The sequence below is a fragment of the Plectropomus leopardus genome, chromosome 13 (genome assembly GCF_026936395.1).
Source record: "Plectropomus leopardus strain MGB_pleo_1.0 chromosome 13, ASM2693639v1, whole genome shotgun sequence".
Taxonomy (NCBI): domain Eukaryota; kingdom Metazoa; phylum Chordata; class Actinopteri; order Perciformes; family Serranidae; genus Plectropomus; species Plectropomus leopardus.
The window spans coordinates 34335188-34360529 of NC_142188.1; the positions used below are offsets into that span (position 1 = coordinate 34335188).

A 25342-nucleotide genomic window follows, 5' to 3' on the forward strand; every position below is an offset into this window, starting at 1 on the left:
TGTTTGCAAAAGGCTCATCCATTTAGTTTTTCTTTAAATTGAGTTTTTGAAAATTCCTTGAAAATTAGCAGATTGTTTTAAAGTGCCTGTACCAAAAGGTGCTGTTGTTGAATGTACAAAAAATGTTGATTATAATATAATAAAAATTAGGAGCATTTGTGAAAAACATATTTTGACCCAAATTTTTGTCTTGCAGTCCAGACGTTGAAAAAATCTTTCTTACTGTATGTCTCCAGGAGCCCAATCGGATAGCGAGCTGCAGTCTCATCATCTCAGTGAAGTGAGCTCAGACCGAGGCTACACGTCTGACTCAGGAGTCTACACCGAGCACAGCAAGACCAGGATCCCTCGTTCCGCAACAGATGTGGATGTAGCAAGCAGTGGATGGCTTGTGGTGAGAATGCACTCTCACACACAAACACATAAATTATCACATATGTACAGCATACCTATATGATAACAGTGAGACACACTGCATACTGTTAATGCGCAGTCATTTGAATACCTCAGTCACATGAAAGCCAGTCTAGTACCAGTATTGGAGTACTGTCTCAAGACCACTTTTTGAAGGTCTGGACTCAGACTCAACAACATTTTTCCCCTATCTTGAATCTGTTTAAGACAAAGAGGACCCAAAATTTGATTTCAGTACTGGTCAAGATCACATCCATGGAAACATCACTAACTGCCTGTGCAGAGTGTTGGATAGAGATGCTTAAGTTTCAGGTTTCAACTCCTAACTATTTGTTTACAAAAAACAAAGGAAAATTCCCCACACATAAAATTCACTGTTTTCAATTATATGAGGGCATTTTTCACATTACATTGATTCACACACTTCTTTATACAGACACACACTTCTTACAAAGTGTGGTGATAAAAGAGGTGGATTAAGAAGAATCTTCATTTGTTTTCTTAGGTCTTTTAATGAGAATGTGAATCTTTCAGCTCAGTTTGAGGAGTGCTGATGGTTTGCATGTTCCACATTTTGTTGTGTGCCATTCAGTGTGAGACTTTACACTTTGGTCATGGTCATTACCATGGGGCAGCATTGGCTAAGGAAGCAGAGCAGTTAGTCCATTAATCTGCAGATCTGGGGTTCAATCTCTGGCTCCTTCAGTCCACATGTCACAGCACCTTGGGAAAGACACTGAGCCCCAGTTTGCTCTTGATGGCTATGCTGTGGGTGTGTAAGCAAGTAAACTTGGCCAGCAATGTATGAATTTGTGTCTGGATTTGGCATTTAGTATAGAGAACATTGAATGGTGGAGTAGATATTTAGCATGATTTGGTCTTGGTTCAGGTGACTTGACTACAGCACTGTCTGGTGCTCTAACATAAGTAAAAAATAAATAAAATAAACGTCAGTGTTTGTATTCCTGTAATTTGTATTTTTTTCCAGGTTGGGAAAGATGACCTGGAGACGACAAAGACCCCTGCAGCAAACTCTAAAGCCCAGCTGAATCACCCACTGGTCAACCAGTACAGTCTGACACTGGGTCAGGACCTGGGCCAGCACGACACCAAGTCTCTCATCAAGTGTGTGGAAACGCTCTCGTTCATCGTCCGTGATGCTGCCCACGTCACCCCTGACAACTTTGAGCTTTGCGTCAGAGCCATTCGAGTGTTTGTGGAGGCCAGCCTCAACGGAGGTGAGACTTTTTAATTCCATGGGAGCTGCTTAAAACACCTCAGGGACTAAAATAAAACTTACAAAGTTTGAACAACAAAAAACGTAACAGCAAAACAATGCCCCCCTCCCGACTTCCTTTCCACTCCCCTCAGCTTTCTTTCCTTAAACCACACCCATTTCCATCTTGATCTCAACTACACACCTGTAAAGTTTTTATAAAAGTTTTTATCTTGCACAGTTTAGACTTTATTGCATATTAACAAAATCTGTTGTCAGACAGACAACAGACATATTAGTACCTGAAGAAATACTCAAAATGTCTTCCCTGTTTGTTCTTGCTATTATGGTGTCACCTGGACCACATTTTAGTGATTGCTTACACACACAAGTACACACACACACATTCAGCAACTTCAGTAAATATATATATATATATATATATATACACATCAATCCATCCATCCATCCATTTTCTTCCGCTTATCCGAGGCCGGGTCGCGGGGGCAGCAGGCGGAGCAGGCGGAGCAGAACATTCTAGACATGCCTCTTCCCAGCAGCGGTTTCCAGCTCATCCGGGGGGACCCCAAGGGTTCCCAGGCCAGACGAGGTATGTAATCCCTCCAGTGTGTTCTGGGTCTGCCCTGGGGCCTCCTACCAGTAGGATGTGCCCGGAACACCTCCAGCAGAAGGTGCCCAGGAGGCATCTTGATCAGATGCCCGAATCACCTCAACTGGCCCCTTTCGACGCGAAGGAGCAGCAGCTCCACTCTGAGCTCCTTCTGGATGTCCCAGCTCCCCACCCTATTCTTAAGCCTGAGCCCAGCCACCCTGCGGAGGAAAATCATTTTGGCCGCTTGTATCCACAATCTCATTCTATCAGTCACTACCCAGAGCTCATGACGATAGGTGAGGGTTGAAACATAGATGGACTGGTAAGTTGAGAGCTTCGCCCTCCGGCTCAACTCCTTCTTCACCACAACGGTCCGGTGTAGCGCCCGCATGACTGCAGATGTTGCACTAAATTGCCTGTCCAGTTGACGCTACATTCTACCCTCACTCATGAACAAGACCTTGAAATACTTCGCATGGGGCAACAACTGTCCCCCTACCCAGAGGGGATGATCCACCGATTTCTTGCAGAGAACCATGGCCTCAGATTTGGATGTGCTGACTCTCATCCCAACCGCTTCACATTCGGCCGCAAACCTCCCCCATGCATGCTGAAAGTCATGGTGTGAGGGAGCCAACAGAACCCCATCATCTGCATAAAGCAGAGATGCAATTCTGTGGTCCCCGAACTAGACCCCTTCCTCCTCCCGGCTGCGCCTTGAGATCCTGTACATGAGTATCACAAATGGGATCAGAGACAAGGGGCAGCGCTGGTGGTGGCCAGCACTCACTGGGAACATGTTTGACTTCATGCCAAGTATGTGAAAACAGCTCTCACTTTGGTTAAACAGGGACCGTATGGCACGCAGCAGTGAGCCTGGTACCCCGTATTACCTCAGTATCCCCCATAGGACTCCCCAGGGACAGGGTCATAAGCCTTCTCCAAATCCACAAAACAAATGTAGGCAAACACCCACTCCCATGTCCTCTCCAGCAGTCTCGCAGGGGTAAAGAGCTGATCCATTGTTCCACGACCGGGACGGAATCCGCATTGTTCCTCCTGAATTCAAGGTTTGACAATTGGTTACAGACTCCTTTCCAGCACCCTGGAGTAAACTTTCCCAGGAAGGCTGAGTAGTGTGATACACTGATAATTGGAGCACACTCTCCGGTCCCCTTTTTTAAAAATGGGAACCATCACCCTGGTCTCCCACTCCACAAGCACTGTACCCGACCTCCACGCGACAGGGAAAAGGCATGTCAGCCAAGACAGCCCAACAATGTCTAGAGCCTTCAGCATCTCAGGGCAAATCTCATCCACACCAGGCGCCTTGCTGCCGAGAAGCTTTTTGACTACCCCAGCGACCTCTGCCAGAGCTATGGATGGAGAATCCCCCGTGTCTTGAGACTCTGCCTCCTCCATGGAGACGCAACAGCAGGGCTCAGGAGTTCCTCAAAGTGTTCCTTTCACTGCTCAACAATATCTCCAGTCCAGTTCTCCTCCCCTGTTGAGCACAGCCTGAGACAAGCCCTGCTTTCTCTCCCAGAGACGTCTCACAGTTTATTAGAACTTCTCTGAGGCCGACTGAAAGTCCTTCTCCATGGCCTCCCCAAACTCCTCCCACACCCGAGTTTTAGCTTTGGCGACCGCCTCAGCTGCAGCCCTTCTGGCCAACTGGTACCTGTCTGCTGCTTCAGGAGACTCCTGGGCCAATAAAGCCTGAAAGGCCTCCTTCTTCAGCCTGACGGCCTTCTTCACCGCTGGTGTCCACCAGCGGGTACTCTAGTTGCTGCCTCGATAGACGACCTTCTGACCACAGCTTCTAGCAGCTGCCTCCACAGTGAAGGTTTTGTACAAGGACCACTCGGATTCCACGTCCCCAACCTCCCCCGAAATGCACGAAAAGTTCTTCCGGAGGTGTGAGTTGAAAACCTGGTGGACAAGGGCCTCTGCCAGACGTTCCCAGTTCATTCTCACTACATGTTTGAGTTTACAGGGCCTGTCCGGCAGCCTCCCCGCTACCTGATCCAACTCACCACCAGGTGGTGATCAGTTGACAGCTCCGCTCCTCTCTACACCTGAGTGTCCAAGACAAATTGTCGCAGATCAGATGATACGACCACAAAGTCAATCATTGATCTTTGGCCTAGGGAGCTCTGGTACACTTATGAACGTCCCTATGCTTGAATATGGTGTTTGTTATGGACAATCCATGACTAGCACAAAACTGCTGTTTGTTTCATAAGCACAAACAACGGTCAGAGACCTCCTCTTAGCAACTTGCAGCCACATCAAGGTGACCCTCTCATTCTTCAGGGAGAACACCAACATAGCGGTGCTCAGCCTGGGACTTGTGAGTATCCTCACACCCGCCCGGCACCTCTCACCCTGGGCAACTCCGGAAAAGGAGAGAGTTCAGCCCCTCCCCAGGGGTACAGTTCCAGAGCCAGAGATGTGCCTGGAGGTGAGCCCAACTATATCTAGATGGTACCGCTCCACTTCCCTCACAAGCTCCGGCTCCTTCCCGCCAGAGAGGTGACGTTCCACGTCCCCAAAACTATATATATATTCTGGGGGTGAAATTAATACTATCTATTATACCATTGTTGCACATGGTGACAAATGACAAGCGCTTTTGCACTTTTTCACTTATTGCATTTACATGTTGCAGAGGTCAGACCCTCTGTGTTCTGTTCACACCTTTATATCTTCCACTTATTTGGGAGATTCTGATGATGCTTAACATGTTACAAACGGCCTAACTGTTACTTCTGTTTTTATGCAGTGGATCTCTTTATTTTCATTCATCATGCCACCCATTTATAAAGTGTTTCTTCCTCTGTTCAACAGTTGCTTGATTTCTACACACGTGTAATAGTTCACTTTTTAGACATGCTGTACATGCACAGCTGCAACTAAAAACATCTTTTTACACCTGGAGTCTGTTTTTTTAGAATCTAGCTGCATAAATGTTTGAAGTGAGATATTTAACCCTTTGAAACCTGAAGCTACATCACTTTTTGCTTTTTAGATGCCTTTCACAATTAATTAAACCTTTGAACCCTGAGCAGATTCTTTCAAAAAAAACCACGGCAAAACAGGCAAACAGCAACTTGGCGAGAAATAATCCATTGCAAGAAATTTGCAGATTGAGAAAAAAATCTATATTAAAAGCTAGGGGAAAATGTCTGAAGAAAAAAAGAAAAAGCTAGGGAAAAATTAGATTTATCATAAGTACATATGATATATCATATCATATATTATATAATAATAAAATCTTAAGCACCTTTTCCTAGTCATTTTTGCATTGTTTGTTTTTTATTTTTTTCATTTTTTATTTTTGTTGTTTGTTTGCTATTTTGTTTTTAACCTGATTTTTTTTGTTAATTTTCTTGCACTTTTAACTTTTAGACAGCCTGACAGGTTTACAGCAGCCACCCTCTGCCTGCAGTCTGCTTTGTGTTCTGCCCCTCTTCCAATGCAGTGTCCAGCCCTGTATTCTTCTCCCTCTTCCTTTCTCCACCCTTTCACCCCCAGCCTCTTCCCTCCTTTTTTCCATTCAGCCCTCCCTGTGCTGTTTGTGATCTACTGATGACAATGATTAAGGTTAAGAAATAGTTGAGGTGCTCTTATGCTTAAACATAGCTGATGGCCTATTCATTTTCTCCAAGTGCTCTAGGCCATTGGGCACATGCTGTCAACTGAGCTGTACACAGACAAAAGACATGGGTCGATCAAAGCACTGAGCTGAGGCACGGCACTAATCTGCAGGAGATACTAATGGAAAGTGCAAAACCTGCTATTACCCTGTTCAGCTTCTGTAGTCTCACTTCTTTTTTTTCTTTTTAGGGCCTGAGCACTGACCAGTGCGAGGACCCTGTTGGAATGCAAGGAATTATTAGTGCCTGAGCAGCAAATGGTGCAAGGACCCTATTGAAATTGTTGGAATTATTAGGGCCCGAGCAGCAAATGGTGCGAGGACCCTCTTGGAATGCAAGGAATTATTATTATTAGGGCCTGAGCACTGAACAGACCACAAAAAATTTGTAGTTTGTACTTTGTGGTTTCGCAAACAGGCGTGGCAAAATGGCTCCACAGTGCCCCTTAACTTGTAGCCCCAATGGCCTGCTTTCATCTACAATTACAAAAATGTATCATGCCCAGATGCACAAAAAAGCCTCTTGGACCCACCCCCCAAACCCAACAGGAAGTCAGCCATTTTGAATTTTGTGCTAATTTTTGGCGATTTCGGGCCTCGTGCTTTTGCCATCTTGTCCTACAGGATTCATCGGATTGACTTCAGAATTGGTGTATCCATTCTCAATGCCTTGGTGATAAAAAGTTATCAGAGGTCCGTGCAAAACTTTTTCCCGTTATGTGGCGTACAATTTTGATGTCTTGCCGTACAACAGGACATTGTTGTAACTTTGGTGTACATCGTCCGATCTGCCTGAAACCTTTCATAAGGGTCCCGCCCTAAATGAATCTGTATGACAATATTTACTAGTCATAATAGCGCCTCCTACTGGTAACAGGTAGTAACCCTTGAGGGACAATTATCATTGGATTTACATGAGACTTACATGGTTTGGTCAACAAATGATGTACACAAAGACAACATGGAATTTCTCTCTCCTCCGCTGCCACCTAATGACCGCTTGAAGTACTACACCATGTGAAATAGCTTACTCCAGGGTCCAAACTCTTTGCGTATATTATCTGACTTTCACTGAAATGAACAACATCTTTAGCTTGAGTCCCACCAGTAACCTGACATAGGTGGAAGTGAGAGGGTTCGTTCATGCTGCATGCAGTTTTAATTTTAAATTGTGGTTTTAAAATAAATGGAAGGTTTTGCAAATGGCCCATAGCTTAATGGTTGTTTTGAGGATCCGGCCATATGGGATGTGATTTGTTCATGATAATGGACCAGAAGTTTTTCCTCTGATCTGATAGTGAGAATGTAAGTAAGGTGTAGGAGAATGGCAGCAGCATCGCAGGTAGGTCGATCATGGGCTTCGCCTGTGCGAGCTATAAAAAGAAAAAGGCAGAAAAACAGAGGTGCATTCATTGTTTTCAATCTCAATGGCACTGCAGTTTGTATACAATACAGGTGAAATACTCAGCTGCCTGGCTCTGTGTCACATCCCCAACAGCATTAGGAGAACATCTTCATATTCAGGGAGCTGCCTAGTATAACCCACAATCAGTGAATTAGAGTTGTTTCAAAATACTCATATTTACTTCATATTTACAAAATAACAGTGGGATAACAAATGCATGCTGTTTTTGTAATTTTCTCCCCTCAGGTTACCGCAACCACGACAAAAAGAAGAGCCACAAGTACGACTCCTCCAAGTCCCGGATGAGGAAGAAGGCAGGGGGAAAGGACAAGGAGGGTGGCGGTGGTACGAGGCGGGGAGGCAGCCGGGCAGCCAGTCAGCGTCTGTCACGTTCCCACAGCGACGAGGAGGAGGAGGAGGGTGTACCAGCCAGTTACCACACGGTGTCATTACAGGTTAGTCAGGATGTAAGTACAGCAGCACCCTTTACCCTTCTACCTTCTGTCGAGTTGAGCTCAGCATCCTGTTTCACTCACATGTGTTTCTTATTCAGTGTAGTGTGTAGTGTCAATTTTAGTCCATACAGCACTAAATAATTCTTTACAGTGGCTGGGTGATTGTGGCATCAAGATGTAGGTGGGAAACATGGCTTTGGCTTCTAAATAGACATTCAGAGTAGATGTAACTTCATATGATGGCCAAAAAGAAAATATTATGAAGCATTCCTCACAGCTGTTAACAAAGTAGCCTATATAGTCATTGAGCAGAACATGAAATCTGCCCTGAAAGTATTCCAACTGTCCTCTGTTTCTGGTCTGGTGTTGGCTTAGGTGGGAATATATTGCTAAAGGATAATAACAATGTATTGTTAATAGGCTTGGGCAATTACAATATAACTTAATACCTTAAAAAAATTATTTCAAAACACACTTTACATGTCAGTGACCATCCTGAAGGGCGTATAATAATGAGCCTCAGTCTTTATTAGAAATCTTTACTAAATAGCAAACCTGATGGATTTGAAACTCACTTCTAGCTGGTGGACTTCTAACTAACTCAAACTAGTCAAAAGTTACAGAGACATCATGTATTGTCTGTAATGTACAGTAAGATAGCGTTAGCTGATTTCATCGAATCATTTAAAGAAATAAATGTATTTACGGTAGGGATGTAACAATACATCACAAGGCAGTTAAAAATCGATACAAAATATGTGAGATTCAAATCGGTGAAATGAAAAATGAACCGCGATACTCTTTTTGAACAGCAGGGGGCATAGTCTGCTTTTGACGTTACTTGCACGACGTGCCACATCACTACGTGTTCAATGTCCTACGTCATGGCCAAGACTAGAGACAGCTCGCCAACGTAAATAAGCCGAAGCAAGGGCTCTGTGAAAGGCGGTATTGAAATAGAAGATGTACCATCTATTTCTATTTGTACCATCCCTAATTTAGGGCATAAGTATTTGGCCATGCTTGTTGCTAAAAGTAAAAGATTAAACCTTAAAATCTGGATATATATTTGTTCATACCCAGTATTCACTCAGCTTCACTTGACTGTATCATCATCCCACACTTATACTGTAGAAATAAGTCATTACATCCTGCTGTTGATAACGCATGTGTTTATGTGTGTATGTTGGTGCAGCTCTTAGACCTGATGCACACTCTGCACACGCGCGCTGCCAGCATATACAGCTCCTGGGCAGAGGAGCAGCGCCATCTGGAGGCTGCAGGCAGGAAGATTGAGGCCGACTCCCAGACTCTGTGGACAAGCTGCTGGTGCCCACTGCTGCAAGGTAGGCCCTTAGCACAATGTACACCACATACGATATCTTATGCTGGCCAGTACGACAGCTCTTTTATATAGCACTTGTGTAAAGCTTATAATGTTACTTTTGTTCGGACATGGTGAGTTTTGAAGCCGTACTTTATTATGGTGTTTAACTGGAGTTTATTTGGATAAAACAGCAAAAATCAAATGGAAATAATAATGATAAATCTGGTTTATAATTAATGATAACAGAATGATGCAGGTTCACTAGTAGAACAGTTGAGATGCATTTGCATTATGACAGAACCGATAACTGCTAATATGAAAACTGAGCATGAGAACTTTCTAATTTTTCAAGTCATTAACATAGCCGCACCTGTTTGAAAGGATGCTAAAAAATGTATCTTTTAGAATATGAATAAACATGATTTGTCTTGATGACAAATTCCATTCGAGTGTTCAAAAGTAATGACACAAATATGGCTGAAGGGTCTGCTACAGAGGTCAGACTGAAAAACTGTAATCCCTGAATCCTGCTGCTCCACACATCTGTCTGCTCTCCCGAATTCAACGTATTACTTACTGTTGTAGCAAGAGTCGACTTTAATCAATCAATGCACTGATTGGCCTAAAGTGGACCTTGGAGAGTGAACATTGATCACTAACTGGCATCTTCAATTGGCCACAAGGGACAATTAAGGGCCCTCTCTACCTGAGGGGCTACAAGAGCCAATCAATGGCTCATTAATTATTCACCGGCATCTTTAAGTGGCCACAAGGGCCATTAAAGGGCCCCCTACACCTGAGGGGCCACAAGGGCCAATGATAGCAGTATAAAGGGTCAGTTAACCATTAATTACTAGTGGACAAGTGGAAAGGTCACGCACACACCAGGATGGCTCTGTGTGTGTGTGTGTGTGTGTGTGTGTGTGTGTGTGTGTGTGTGTGTGTGTGTGTGTGTGTGTGTGTAAAATTGTCCGTTGCTATGGTAATTAATGGTCCATCTGCATGTTGCTATGGTAATTAGTGGCCCAACTGCACCCCTTCTCTCCTCTCCTCTTAGGTCAGCTCAAAGGAGGCAGTTGAATTTAATGGAAATGTCCCTGTCAAACTCGTCCTTTTTACAGCCAAAAGTTTGCAGCAGCCAATTTCCAGAAATTTCTCAACTGTATTGTATTGGAGTAAATGGGGAATTTTTTGGCTCTCCCTTCCTTGGAGGCTCCGTGAGCCAGCTGTGTTGGGTTGTCAGCTTTCAAACCTACTTTAATCCAACCACTACAAGTTTTCCTACGTTGTTATGTAGAAATTGTGTGTATTGACGGCTAGCTATGGGAGTAGCTCCAATTTATTCAGAAAATTTTGAGATTATTTTTCAGCTCCTCTACACTCTAAAAATAGAATGGCTTTGATCTGTGACGAGAGTTCCGCCTATAAGAAACCATTGTAAAATCTGAAAACTTCTGAAAAACATCACAATACATTAACTACAAATTCGTAAAAAACATAAAAGTTATCAAAATTTCCATGTAGGTCAACACAGTCCATGACCTGGTGAACCGCTTAAAGTTTGAATCATTTCTCTACGTCAGCGTATGGCCATGTTCTATGGTCTCAAAGAGTCATGAACTTGAGCTCTTTTTATGTCGATTTCTGGAGGCTCTCCATTTACTTTGAATGGGAAATTTTTGGCAGTTTTTTGCAATTTTCAGGAAAAAAAGCTTTGCAAATATCCACAAAAAGTCATAGCAATGGATTCCCAATCAAGCCGCACATTTTGACGTATGTTTGGTATGTCCCGCAGCAAAGCTGTAGCGGTGCAAAGTTTTGGCAGAAGAATAAGAATAAAAATAAGTATGACGAATAACAGATAGCGACGGGGCCAATTGTGGTGCAGTGGGACGAGAAAATGATTTATTGGCTGATGTTTATTCACAACATGAACGAACATATTTTGAAAGTTATTCCTTCAATTCCTTCATTTGCTCAGGAATCAATCCTATGTGAAGCCCTGCCCCTCTGTGATGGAAAATAGATGTCATTATACACCCTATACTGTAGCCTACTGTACCCTATACTGCACCCTATTCTGCACCCTATTCTGCACCCTATACTGCACCCTATACTGCACCCAATACTGCATCATTTAATATTCTTGACGTTTTGGGGGGAATTTAATGGTCATTTTAAGTCTGCAATAGAATATAAAGAGAAAGCTTCCTTTTATGGCTATGTAAATTGTTACAATAATTACATAAAGTAATATAACTGTGCAGTATATGCAGTAAAGCCCTCTGGGGCAAACTGTGTTTTGTGATAATGTGCTTTATAAATAAAATTGAATTGAAATTGAAACTAAATAAACACAAAATTATTGTATACATTTATTCAATTTTTTAACTAATCTCCTGGTTTAAGGACACATTCCCGGGTACCCTATATACTTGATGTACTGAGCAAGCATTATTTAAGAATGAACTGTCAGTGCTCCTCGGTGGAGTTTCTTCTTCGTAAATATATCTTTGACAGTATTTTTGTAGCTTGAATCTCCATGTCACTGATTTTGAGGAGACCAACACAGTTTATCCTAGTGCATTAACAGGCTTCCAGTCAGTTTGAAACTCCACCACGGCTTATTGTGTGTTATATTGTTGCCTACTGCAGGCATTGCTTGGCTGTGTTGTGATGCCAGACGTCAGGTTCGTATGCAGGCCCTCACCTACCTCCAGAGAGCGCTGCTGGTCCATGATCTGCAGACACTCGATGCAACAGAGTGGGAGTCCTGCTTCAATAAGGTAAGAAAGCGGAAGCAGGGGTTACATGTCTGCTCTTATCATCACATGCTCTATCTGCCCTGGTATTATTAATCCACAGCAGCCCTTTGCCTTACACTGTTCATGTGTACTTGATGTACGCTGACGTACCTAATGTAGTGTGTGTGTGTGTGTGTGTGTGTGTGTGTGTGTGTGTGTGTGCGTGCGTGCGTGCGTGCGTGCGTGCGTGCGTGCGTGCGTCGTGCGTGCGTGCGTGCGTGCGTGTGTGTGTGTGTGTGTTAACAGGTGCTTTTCCCCCTGCTGACTAAGCTGCTCGACAACATCAGCCCAGCAGATGTGGGTGGTATGGAGGAGACCAGAATGAGAGCCTGTACACTCCTATCAAAGGTACAAAGCAACACAAACACACACACACACACACACACACACACTAGCAAATGCTTTCACATGAGCAGATGATTTGGACAAGGGATGCATGATATTCGATTTGTAAGATGTATATAATATGTAAGAAATCATTTGGCTGATAACTGATACCAATATTGGTACCAAGTCCATCCCAGTACATTTATGGATCCAAATAAATGGTGTATATGCTCATCCCTAATAACTGGTTGTTATATGCAACTGTGAACATTTTCAAAGCGGTTTGAAACACCACACTGGAACGTCATGACACCGTGTCCCAACAGAAAGCCAGTGTCTAACTATCACATAGCTTCGCGACACACTGTAGCTCTCTGTCCGCACTCAATCCACGAAATATGCACCTCTGTTACTTCATGTAAACAAACCTCGTAGCTATCAGCTGTGTGCTTGAGATCAGACCTGAGACAAAAACAATTAAAAGATGGATGAGTAACCAACTTTTCATCTTCCTACGTTTGTAATGTCTCCTTCTAGATCAGAAAACATGTTGTATTTTTTGATGTTCACTGGAAATTACATACAATGTAGCCAACAGCAAGAACCGTTAGCCAAGCTTGTTTGTAGCGATGGTCATTTACCTCAGCAGAAAATGTCATCTTCCTGGCAATCTCCCTCCAGCCAGCTCACACTGTGTTTAAGTTTTTGTAGTGAAAAAATAGGTTGCATAAAAGTATGTCCTCATTTTAACTTCATGAATCAGCCAGTCCTTGTCCACTGCAGCACTTTCAAAGTGAGCATCAGGTATAAATAAGAATACAGCATCCTACAAATGTTCAGCTTACAAAAGTCTCTGCAGCCAGAAAGGACAGGGCTGTCCTCTTCTTTGCATACAAAACTTTGTCATATTGGCAAAAATTTTGTATTTTTAAAAAACGACCTGTATCAACGCCTCTTTGTTGAAATTTGATCTCTCTCATGTTTGACACCGCAGTAAATTACACACGGACTGTATGACACTAGTTGCTCCAGTATTAAGCTTGCTAACATGAAATTGTATTAATCATGCTGTCATATTGCGTGTTATTAATGCAGTTTTAGTCTGATTTAACGCTGTGACTTGGGCAGGTGACATACAGTCTAATGCCGGTTGAGCCGGTTTACATAAATTTACCTGGTTTCAGCTCGTACACCAGACCGGACCAGCAAAACAGGAAACCTGCCTAACCCTACGGGACGTATCATTTGATAAAGTGGACATGTTTCAAATTTGACCCTGCACCACATACTGTCCTCGTCCCTTATTAAAACACGGTATCCAGTGAAGTTCAGCAAACCTTATATCTTAGCACTCAAGATGTTAAACAAAACTTAACTGCAGCCAACAAGTATAATAACTAAAACTTTTAACCTGGGACAAAATAATGGATGATTTGCTGTTGGTTGTGTATCTGTGTTAACTGAGCTCACTGTTGAGGCAACAGCTGTTGCTCATGTGACTGTTGTTTTCCGTTCTTCCAGGTCTTCCTCCAGCACCTATCTCCTCTGCTGTCCCTGCCTACCTTTGCTGCCCTCTGGCTCACAATTCTAGATTTCATGGACAAGTATATGCATGCAGGATCCAGTGATCTACTGGTGAGGATAGTGATGGGACACACAGTGTTAATACTAAAATACAGTAATGACAGATTGGACTGATAGCTGATGCCTTTGTCCACATGTGGAGATCAGTCAGTAATTCCCCTCTCCCCCCACCTCTGATATGTGCTGTGATGTGTATATACGCTGTGGATTAGAAGAATTTTCTCAAGAAATGAAGATGCAAATAATCCCTCAAGTTCTCCAAAAATGTCAAAATTACATGGAACAAAAAAGATTATATTTGCCAGAATGATAAGGTCTGGTAGTAAATGGCAGAGTGACTGTGTGACCTTGCTGATGTGTTGCCTCTGTATTTGTATGTGTAGTTGGAGGCCATCCCCGAGTCTCTGAAGAACATGCTGCTGGTGATGGACACAGCAGGGATCTTCCACAGTGCTGACTCCAGGACAGGATATTCAGACCTGTGGGAAATTACCTGGGAACGAATCGTCTGCTTCCTGCCTCACCTGAGGGAGGAGCTCTTCAAACAGACTGTCATACCAGGTACGCAGCAGACATACAGAGATGGCGGAATATAGATTGTGTTTTTTAGCTTCACACCATTGTATGTCTTAGACAAAACAATGTTGTGAGAAGGTGATCAGCTTGATGCTTGTAAAAGGTGCGTTTTCGTTTGTTGTGGTACCAGTGGCTCAGTGGCGGAGTCTCCTAATCAATCATCTTCACTTTTAGATCCTGTACCCAGTCCTCCAGCAGAGCCTGTGCAGCCGACACCCTCAGCAGACCAGCCTCCATCTCCACATGTGTCTCAGCCGCCCTCCCCAGTCCCAGTTAGGGCTGCAGAGACTCAGACCCCCAGCAGGCCAGCATCACCCCAGGAGCCCCTCACAGCCAGTGCCAACGGTAAAACCCTGATGTTTCTTGTTTCAGCATATCTTATCACGTACTCTGTGATCAGCATGCACCACATACATGACAATGGCATGATGTTTTGGGGCATGCTGCACGTAGCTGGTACTGGGTCAGTATTCAGTGTCTGGTGGATTTCAAACTACAACTACAACTGTAAAACTACAGAAGCAACTGAACCAAAAACTACAGATAAATCATTCCACAGTCAGAAAATATGTTTGATCAGAACCATCTGGGACGCCATAAACACACACACACTGCAGCTTACAAAGTACCACTGCAGACATGGACAGTTTCACAGCAGCAGCCTACAATGTAAGAAGAGCTGTAAAAAAGAGAGACAGGGCCCTCAGACAGACTGATAACTAAGTGCAGCCCTGCTTTACAGCTGTATGCTAATGTCATGTCCCAAGGTAACACTGAGCTGTGGAACAGTTACTGTGCCGTGCTGAAATTTCTCTTCTCTGTTTTTTAGGATCAGACCGCTCCTTTCCAGTCCCTCCCTCGGTTCCCACCGTGCCAGTGCCGCTAACAACGTCCCCTGCCCAAGCTCCCTCGCCTCTGAGCCAGTCACCCCTCATCCTGCAACCCCTCGCCTCCCCGCTGCAGGTGGGAGTCCCGCCCATGTCCCTGCCAATCATCCTGAACCCTGCCCTCATTGAGGCCACATCCCCTGTCCCGCTGCTTCCTGGCCCCAGACCGACCAGTCCCTCTGATGAGGTCAAGTAAGAGAACTTAAGCTACACACACTCTTCATCTTTCCTGACCACCACCCCTCAGACACCTGGAGCCAACAGACTTACACCGCTGCTTGAACAGCTTGTCACACGTCAGTTACACCACACATCCTTTAAAGGAGAGACGGCCCTAAACATCTGAGATTGTTTCAAAAACGAAAAAAAACGGTGGCTGGTGCACATAGCATTCTCTGTTCTACTTTTGTGTTTGGTATGTCATTGTCCCTGTGGATGGAGGACTAATGGAGACAGTGGGACATCATACGTGGATATTTAGAAACAAAAAATGCAGGATGAGAGGCATGTTGTGAAAAATGCTGAAAGTAAAAATCTGATTGACGTAAAGCAGCATCACCAAAAATGTAGATCACGATCAGAGCTGCAGGTGAAAAGACTGAGGTCCTGTCCTCACTGTTTTGGGGGGATAATTTGGGTGTTTTGGCAACCGAGGAAGAGTTTCTATTGTACTGCAAATGGTGAGCATTTTATTGGCTCTTTATTTTTAAACTGAGAGCATTATATGTATTTTAGGCCAAAACAAGAAAATAAAAACTTTGATTCAGGATTCCTCCACCACAGTCTTCTTCTTGGGAGTGTAAGGAGGGCTTAAAGGAAAAGGCAGGTGTTCATTGTCTCATAAAAAACAATGAGTTACTCTGTCTGTCAGTACTGTCTGACTTTCCCTGCCCTGTCTGTGGCTCTCAGCTCCAACATCATCGGTTCATATTCAAGACTTGTAAGAGAAATATATCATTTCAGTATAAAAAGCAGTTGTCAATAATTTCCTTAAGACAGCCGCTCACTGTATTTTTTAGCAAATGTTCCTCAAAGAGGTGGAAACTATGAATTTGTTGGACTATTTTCAGCGGCAGATTAATTCACATTTGTTGCTGTAGTGAGTAGCAGGACATGGGCTTTGTTGGTAGTGTGAAAAATATTAATCTCAGCAGCATTGGAGGCCATTGTGTCATGACCTCTGTTTCTGAGCTGCCAGCGGCCCTGATTTTACCACTTTCTCTTACAAATTCCTCTAAAATCAGTTTTCAAATGTGAATGTGGAGTTGCTTCTAACATGATTATGATTGATGTGTTTATGGTACCAAACACACTGGACATAATGAGAAATGTGGTATTGAAGATTGGAATATCAAAATTGGGGTTTCATCTAGAATTATTATCCACCCTCCCATGCCTCATCATGAACCTGCTGGAAATCATTTTGGAGGTGTTCTCTAGAGGGAGACCCCCGCCCCCCTAATGAATTGTAACTGGATTAGGCCTGCTGGCTGACCTCACGGCTTTGCTCCCACACCTGTGCTTCATTGCAAAGAGGAGATTTCAGGCAGGGACAGTAAGGATCCACAGAGGTCATTTATTGGTTTTAGATGCTGCATGTTTTTGATTTAATCAGTGCTTTGACTTTAGCTGAATGTTTTTGGGGGTCTTAACAGAGCTGTTCTATCAGCCACTGTTATCTCATCAGCCAGGGATCAGTGTCTGATGGAAAACTGTAGCAAGAAATGGCTTTATTTATGTACCAGGCACTTTTTGTTTCTTAGAGGCCAAATGGTGTTGTGATGTCCTGTAGCAGCTACAGACAGACACTCTGGCCTTCTCTGTTTGTTTCCTTCAGCTGTGCATGAGCTCTTTCTCCCCAACAACAAAAAACAAGCTTCGCTTTCAGGCACCCTCTGAGGGACTGTGTCCACAGGAAGCCACCTCAGATGGCCTGGAGACATTACATCTGCAACATTCCACAATGTAGATACTTGAGTGTACAATGAGCTCTGTCCACTGTACGGACAGTTTGAGATCCAAATGATGACTTTTAGAGTTTATGATAAGTCTAACAGATAATAAAAGAGTTTAATATTAATGTCATCCAATCTTGTTTGTGTAGCTTGCTGCAACATGTGATCAATGCCCAGGGCCTCACAAGCTCTGCATGTAACAAGACCCATCATATCACATGGAAATCTAAGGAATCTAAAACTAGCAGAAACGCCTGCAACACACTGCCTGCATGAGCAACACCTGACAACAACCTCACCAAAGTTCTGCAGCTTGCACACTTGCTGTGTTAACACAGACAGTGTTGTTGCTGCAGTGCTGCCTGTTGCAGTAACTACAGTTTTTTCATGATTAAAAGCACATACTGCAAGCATGTATGGAGCTGTGCAGCCACTGCATCGTCAGCAGCACGGTCCTACAAATATTTCACAATAAAATGCCTTGTGTCAACAACTAAAGGTATTCTGTCAACAGAAAGGTTGTCAGAGGGCTTCATTTTGAAACAGAAACAGAACAGGCTAGGTAAAACAGATGCACTTGTATTTCCTCATCACTGTGACAGATATTGACATTGAAACTGCAGTAAAAGGTTGTATAGAGTCAGTATAAATAGCAAAAGACTATTTTTACTGTCTGTTTTTGCTGAACACAGCGTGCATCACACGGATAAGAATCAGCAACAGTCTGTTGTTTCTCTAGATGTGCTGCAGCTGAGCTGCTCTAACCTGTTAACAGGGCTGCCAAAATAAACAACAGGTTCTGTGTCACACACACGCTGCTCATGCAGGCAGTGTTACCTGAGCATAACTTCAAATGACTGGAAACCACTGAATTTATTTTTTACTGTGACCAGCATCCATCTCCATTCATGGAGTTGTAATTTTTCTGCAGGTTATTTGAATCGGTGTAAAAACTTTAAAAAGTTCAATTCGTTAACATGCTTCATCCGCATTTAAAAGTACACAAAGTAGAGGATACACTGATCTCTACAGAGCACAGAGGACAAATTGACAATAACCTTCTTTACCTACTGAAATGTGCAAAGTGCATAGTAACAGAAGCAATGAAGTCAGATAAAAACTGAAGGCGTCCAAAAACGATTCTTGTTTTAAAAAAAAAAACTGCTGGCCTCCATGCTCAGACCTCTCCCATCTTCGAACTCTGTCTTCACTGGCAACTACATACGTGTGACGTTTAGTGATGCATCCTGCACGTTGTGATGCTCTCACTGTGACAGCCTGTTTACAGACAGAATGACAGACACTTGGCAAAATACTTCTGTGGTAGTTCCTGCTACAAAAGCTGTCTCCAGCACAACAGTTTGCCATTATGACACACACACACACACACACACACACACACACACACACACACACAGGTGAAAACAATACCAGCCCCACTGTTGTTGCTGGTAAAAATCCAGACTGGAATATTGAGGCTGCTGAGGATGCTCTTGTATTTCAGGCAGATAAGACAGATGAACTGAGTCCAAGTGAACAGACAGATGGAGGTCTGATCAACTATTCAGCTTCACTCAGTATGTTTACGTTGCATAGTTAAGAGGTGCTATGCTTATAACTTGATGGGAACATTTAATTGGGCAACTGTCTTTGTCCCAGTATACAAGCAGCGTGGGATAGTCCATTTATTGATGGAAATATATCCAACCCCTTCACAGTAGGTGCTGATATGCCCTCTCTCAGCTAGCTCCTATTGGACCTTCTTCTGGTTGACCTATTATATCACAAACCAAACAAATTAGCAAGCGGCAAATAGGTTGCATATCAAAGGGTGAAAATATGTCCAGTTCAGGTCCGATTTAGACGTATAATTGAAAGAGTAAATCAACCCCTAACCGCATTATCTAGATTTGTTAGTCTGACTTGTAGAAATAAATAAGGACTAATAAGGACCTCTCTACCTGGTTGTCGCCATTTATGCATTCATTATGATGCAGATTTTTTTTCACCTGACTTGAATTTTTTTCATCAGAATTTGAAAATATCTACATATCAGCAACTTGGATACAAAATATTAAAGTTATAATCCAGTATCTGATGGGGCGTCACTTTGATTTACCTTCTTTAGGCAGTTTTCAAGTAAGATATTTTATTGCTATAAATTTAGTGGTATTGACATTTCCACAGTATGTATTTAGTTGTGGTTACAGAGGGCATAGACCCCCACCAAGGTCATATGCCCATGGCTCAATGTTAATGAATGAAAAATAATTTGTGTAATTGCCCCGTGATTCAGATCTGCTCCAAAATGTACCAATATTTATATTAGCTTATGGTACACTCTCCCAGAAAGTTTCATTAAAATTAGACCAGTATTTTGGCCAAATCTTGGCCGAATTAGTAGGCTTAAACACTTGTAGAACCTACCACACACTGGTAGAAATCAGTTGAAAATGTTGCATGCTGATTGTGCCTCATTTAAGTCCTGATGGAGACTCATTCACCTTTATCACGCCCAGTTTTGTGAGGTAGAGTGAATATTCCCTCAGTTTAGCTCTGGGATTCTCTCAATGGGCCTTATGCAGGAAGTGATACACAAACACATCTTTTCTCTTATTTTTGTTCAGATCCACAGAATGTTCTTGTTTTATTAGGACCAAGTGGTTTTGGGGATTCATCAATGTTTTCTTATTTTTGTTCTTCTCATAAGTAAGAGAAAAATGTTGTTAATATTGTTCACAAAATAAAATAAAAATGTCTAATTTTCACAAATGTTGTCCAACTCAGAAAAAATAGTTTTAAATTTGGGGAACATAAAAAAATGAATAAGTAACATATTATGTCCACTAGGCTCAGGCGGTATGTAATATTTCATACCTCATACCTTCTTGAAACTAAGTGTCGCTGTGTCTTTTAGCTCAGCTGGCTGTTCCACCAGTAGAGACCGGAGACTGAGCTCTGGTGGTGCGTGCTGTGCACTGCATACAATGAGTTTAATAGAAAGAGGAACACATGTATTTATAACAGTATTGAAACACATAACATCAGGATTTCTAAGTACCCTGCTATACTGTGATACTGTGATACAGCCCAGGCACAGTGTCCGTACACTGATACCTTTATACGCTGTGAAATGTGTGAGGTGTGAAGGTGTGAAAAAATAGATACTGCCAGGTCTAAATTATTGAATTATTAGTATTACAGGCTACAGAAACAGTACTGGTCCAGTTATCCCAGTTAGACTGTGATTCTTGGATGATATTGGGTGCATTCAGCTTCTGCATGGCTTCATACTGCCTTTAGATGCTTTGGCCCTTCAGGCCCACACACAGCGTGCTCACACACATCTAAGTGATGAGACAGATGAATGGCTGCTGAGCCTTCTGTTTTTTTAAACCATCCTCTGTTTATTTCAGTTCCTGTGCGTCCCTCTGCTGACCAGTGGTGTAATGTAACTAAGTACATTCAAGTGTTGTACTTAACTACAAATTTGTAGTCAGGTACTTAACCTGAGTATTTAAATATCATGCGACTTTTACTTCTCCTCCACACCACTTTAGACTGGACTTTTTACTCCACTAATATAATTAAATAACTATAGTTATGACACAAAGTAAGGTTTTTACACACAATCCAAAAATATGAAACAGAAAAAGTGCAGTTGAAACAGTTAGTGGATCGATTAGAACAGATAATGGCAATAATGTTGATAATTCATTATTTAATTCAGTCAATTTTCATGCAAAAACATGGTGACGTCATGGTTCCAGTTTTTTAAAAGTATTTTCTGCTTTTCCTTTTCATTATTATGTTTTATTGAATTTATTTAACATTTTTTACATTGAATACTTCACTTTAAATACTTAAGTACATGGTCCTGATTGTAGGTACATACTGTTACTGAGGTAACATTGTTACTGCAGGAGTTCACTGGTAATAGAGTATCTTTACAGTGCTATATGTGAACTTTTACTGAAGTCAAGGATCTGCTCGCACAGCATTTTAATTTTCCTGTAAAACCAAGACTGACACTAAGGAAAATCGCTTTAAAATTTATTTAACGAAGGTCGATTACACCCCTGCAGGAGTTCTTCTTGCAGCCTTTTTTGGTCTCATCTCTCCAATTCTTGGACTTGTGTCAAAGTCTTTGCACACGTCACCACACCTGCCCTTGTATAGTGTTTAGGGGTTGTTACCTGTGCTAATAGGTGACTTATGATCACTCAGCACACCTGGTCAGAGCCGATTTGGGAGTATTTTATGCATCTAACATCTGTAATTTTTCCTCTTAACAGAGAACTAAAGGATTCGGCAGGATTGTCGGTTACTATTTGTACACACTCGCCAGCAAAAGTATCATCCAGATTCACTGTTGTTTGGAATTTCATATTGATGTATTTGCATTCAAGGTGTGACATTGTTTAATCAAGGTTGCCAAATGTCACACCAAAACATTGCAACAGCAGAAGTGTTGAGCAATCATGCGATGCAGACAGTAAATGACTTTGACAATGTGCTTAAATTGACTTAAGTTTGTTTAAGATGGAGCTTTCAATTATTTTATAATACTGAATGGTTTAATAAATAATGATGCATCTTATGTTTATTACAGTGCAACATACCATGCTCAAATGAAACTGTAAATGTCATCCTTTTAATTTTGTAACAATAACATTAGATAATTTGATGAAATATTGATGGCAGAACTGGAAATTTCTTGGTGTTCATTTCTGAAATCTGGTCACCTTATACTCCAGAACAGTACTTTACATTTAAAAGGGTTGTAAATCTAGTTCAAGTTAATTTTAGCACTCCATAGTTAACTTTAATCATATAAAAAGTAATTTCCCAACAACAAAAATGCTGAGTGACTTATAACTTTGGAAAACCACTCGCCACAGTGGCTTGTAAGCAAAAAGGTTAATATCAAGCCCTGTTTGCATTGTTTTGTGGGTATCTGCTGCTTACAGTCTGACGCCTGCTCATTACTTTTTTAGCCCTGCTCTCATCTGACCGCTGTGGGAGGACACGCCCACACACAGCCCAAACACAGAAAATTAGAAAAAGAGAAATTCTAGGCCGAGGGCAAAGTGTGTGCAGAGATACACAACAGCTCACACTGAGTGTGTGCAGAGAAACACATTTACTTATTCACTGTGTTGGGAAAGTAGAGATGGACTCTTCCACTGCAGTAGGTTTGGCACAGATCCAATGTGTGTGTGTGTGTGTGTGTGTGTGTGTGTGTGTGTGTGTGTGTGTGTGTGTGTGTGTGTGTGTGTGTGTGTGTGTGTGTGTGTGTGTGTGTGTGTGTGTGTGTGTGTTTGTGTCAGTCAGGTAATACTACAGCCTTACAGGGCCACCAACATGATGCTACATTTCCTCAGCTGTGTGTTGATTTGTTGTAGGGGACTCTGAGAGTCCTGCTCAAACAAGAAATGATTATAATGTGTAAATATATATAAAGGTAATGTACTTTTTACTATGTAATAAATCAACTGTAAAGAAAGTGCTCATGCTGGTGTTTGGGTGTTGTTTTTTTTTCAGTATTACACCTTGAGATACAGATCACACATGCAGAGTATCCCATCTGACCACGAGTCGTCCTGAATGACACTCAAAGTTTCAGCTAACAGTTTCTTATTAAACTTTTATGAAAAGCTGCTGAGAGCAACTGTTTCTGACGGTCAAAGAAAAGAGATGGTGCATCTGTTTCACATCAGGTTTCATGACTGAACAGTGATTGGATCATCAGTGTCAATAAACCAGAGTGCAACAAGGAACAAAGTGAGAATGATGAGAAAAGTTTGAGATATTTTCACAAACACACATAATAACAGTCAAATGTTGCAGTAAATGGTTTTTATGTAGAAAAAAAAGGATTTGTGTCACGTAATAACATGAAGTTTCTTATTAAACCAAGATGCTTGTGTCATATTACATCATACACACTCGTCACATTTTAACAGGAATCTTTTCTTGTTATGTCAACATACGTTTTATGTTGTTACAACGTAAAATATTTCATGTTAAAACATGATACTTAGTTGTTTTAAAATAAAATCTTTCACATTATAAAGTGATTACTTATTGTTTTTATGAGAAGCTCATGTTTCAATGAAGGAACAGTGAAGGGGGGATAAAGTAAGGAATATGACTCATTTACTTTCATTTACTTAATTTTATTTTGAAAGTCAGAGACTCAAATCAGCAGTTGGAGACCCTCAGTTGACTGAAATTTCTTCAAGTTGAGTCGTCAGGTTTTCTGGTTGTTTTTTTTTCTTGTGCATTTGGGTTCCCAGATTTTGCTGCAGATTGAGTGCACTTGCACGCTACTCTTTGGTGCAGAGAGCTGCGGACAAACAGACAGTGGCATAGAGGAGGAGAGAAGAGAGACCTTCTGTTTAGAAATGGCAAATTTACACTAACAGCAACTTAATACAACACAGTCTCTGACTTTTGTTTGATATCCAGTGTCAGCAAAAAACAAAAAAGCCATTAGCTTATTTACTTTTTAACAGTAATGTCGCTGTCGCATAGAATGTCCTCCAGAATGTCCCACAGAATGTCCCACAAAATGTCCCACTGGGCCATTCAAACTTTTAAAACTTTACTTTGAAAAAAAAAAATGTTGGGTACAGTAGTTCTTATGGATGCCTGGGTTGAGACATGGTGAGATTTTGCTGTTATTAAGTAAAGAGTGATATTTTGATAAGTGTGTGTATTGTAGGTGACACTAGGGAGGATTTTAAAGATTCTCTGTCAAAATCAGCTGAGAGGTGTTTGGAAACAGCTCTTTCGAAGCTCCTTCTCATTCAGATTTTAACAGAGAATCAGTTCAGAAGTTCAGCTGAAAGATATGCCAGATATGTTTTTATATGAACACTGATTAATAAAAACATCTGATCAGCGGGAGATTTATATCATATCACCATAATACCACAATATTCCCAAAATCTCAGCAGCCGAACTGTGTTGTGTGTAGATGACTCCATGGTGCTGACTGTGGAGCTGAAGTGTCCTGCCTTTTCTGGGATTAGCTATCCGAAGTGATGCTGCTAACCAGCCTGCACCTGACTCATCTCTCTGCTTCACCTCAGATCACCATCCAAACAAACATTTATTCTGCATCCATGAAGAGGGAGGCTTGTTCGGCCCAAAGCTGACTGAACTAGTTGATAACCAGCTTCCTTACTGTTCTTTTAACAGCGAACATTAGGACTAGTGAAACCAATAACCAAATAGTACCCTGGTAAGGTGAAGTGGGGCAATAGTTGAGACCTCTGGCAGGTGGGAGGTTCAGTCAGGAGAGGCTGAGGAGGTGAAATGCCTTCAGTAAAGGAGGAGAGAGGAAGGATGAGGTAGCTTTCATAAGTTGTGCTCATTAGTGTTCTGTTTATTGTTTTTGGTTCACTTTCATTTAGTTTTGCTGAAAATCTCTGGCTCTATTTTTGCCTGTGTTGCAGGTACCAACTACCTCATCTGCCTGTTATATGTGTTGGGCAAACTCTAGTGTTATTATTAATATTATAATATTATTAATGTCTGGGTTGACTAAACAAATAGGTTATTCTCTGATGGGTTAGTTATTCAGTGATTGATATTTTTGATTAATAGGTACACTGATGAGCTCTATCACAATATGATTCTAAAATAATATTACTGTATATTTTTAATAAACCCTGGTGCGACAGCTCATGAGTCCAAAAACACAGAAATGATCTAGCTACTCGTCTCAACGTCAATGTTTTTTGAATGTGTTTTTGGTTAGAAGCCTAAAATAAAGTCTGTGGTTAACACAAGCTGAAGAGACTTTCATGTTTTTTTCTACAACATCAAATACATGAGTAAATACCCCACCTCGAACTTTGAAGCTTTTAAGTGTGGTTGCTAACAAATGGCTAAAGAGGACATCATCACACAACAGACACTGAACAGTGACTAATACAGCTTTACAGTCTTGTACAGTGCTGACGTGACCGTGCTGTGGTTTTTTTTTAGTCTAGCATTAGCTTTTTGATGATCCAAAATCCAATGGAAAAATCCCATAGGCTTTTAGACGAGGAAACCACAGCGACACTAGCCTTCGGGCTGGCCTACAGAAAAACATCATCCCAAGAGCAC

General features: G+C 42.0%; 1 protein-coding gene across 6 annotated transcripts in view; it reads left to right on the forward strand.

Moving 5' to 3' along the window:
* The window catches only part of gbf1 (golgi brefeldin A resistant guanine nucleotide exchange factor 1), a 142424-nt gene extending 119692 nt beyond the window's left edge, over positions 1–22732 (forward strand). For 4 of the 6 annotated variants that reach the window (XM_088086837.1, XM_088086839.1, XM_088086841.1 and 1 more), the window contains 10 exons: positions 237–394; positions 1403–1652; positions 7553–7773; positions 8957–9107; positions 11744–11874; positions 12139–12240; positions 13741–13854; positions 14187–14364; positions 14554–14724; positions 15209–22732. In XM_088086837.1, coding sequence (XP_087942963.1) covers positions 237–394; positions 1403–1652; positions 7553–7773; positions 8957–9107; positions 11744–11874; positions 12139–12240; positions 13741–13854; positions 14187–14364; positions 14554–14724; positions 15209–15462 — 1730 coding nt within the window. In that variant the 3' untranslated portion in view covers positions 15463–22732. The remainder of the gene's footprint in view (positions 1–236; positions 395–1402; positions 1653–7552; positions 7774–8956; positions 9108–11743; positions 11875–12138; positions 12241–13740; positions 13855–14186; positions 14365–14553; positions 14725–15208) is intronic. The other 2 variants (XM_088086838.1, XM_042501784.2) reach the window with 1 other exon arrangement.
* The last annotated feature ends 2610 nt before the right edge of the window (positions 22733–25342 follow it).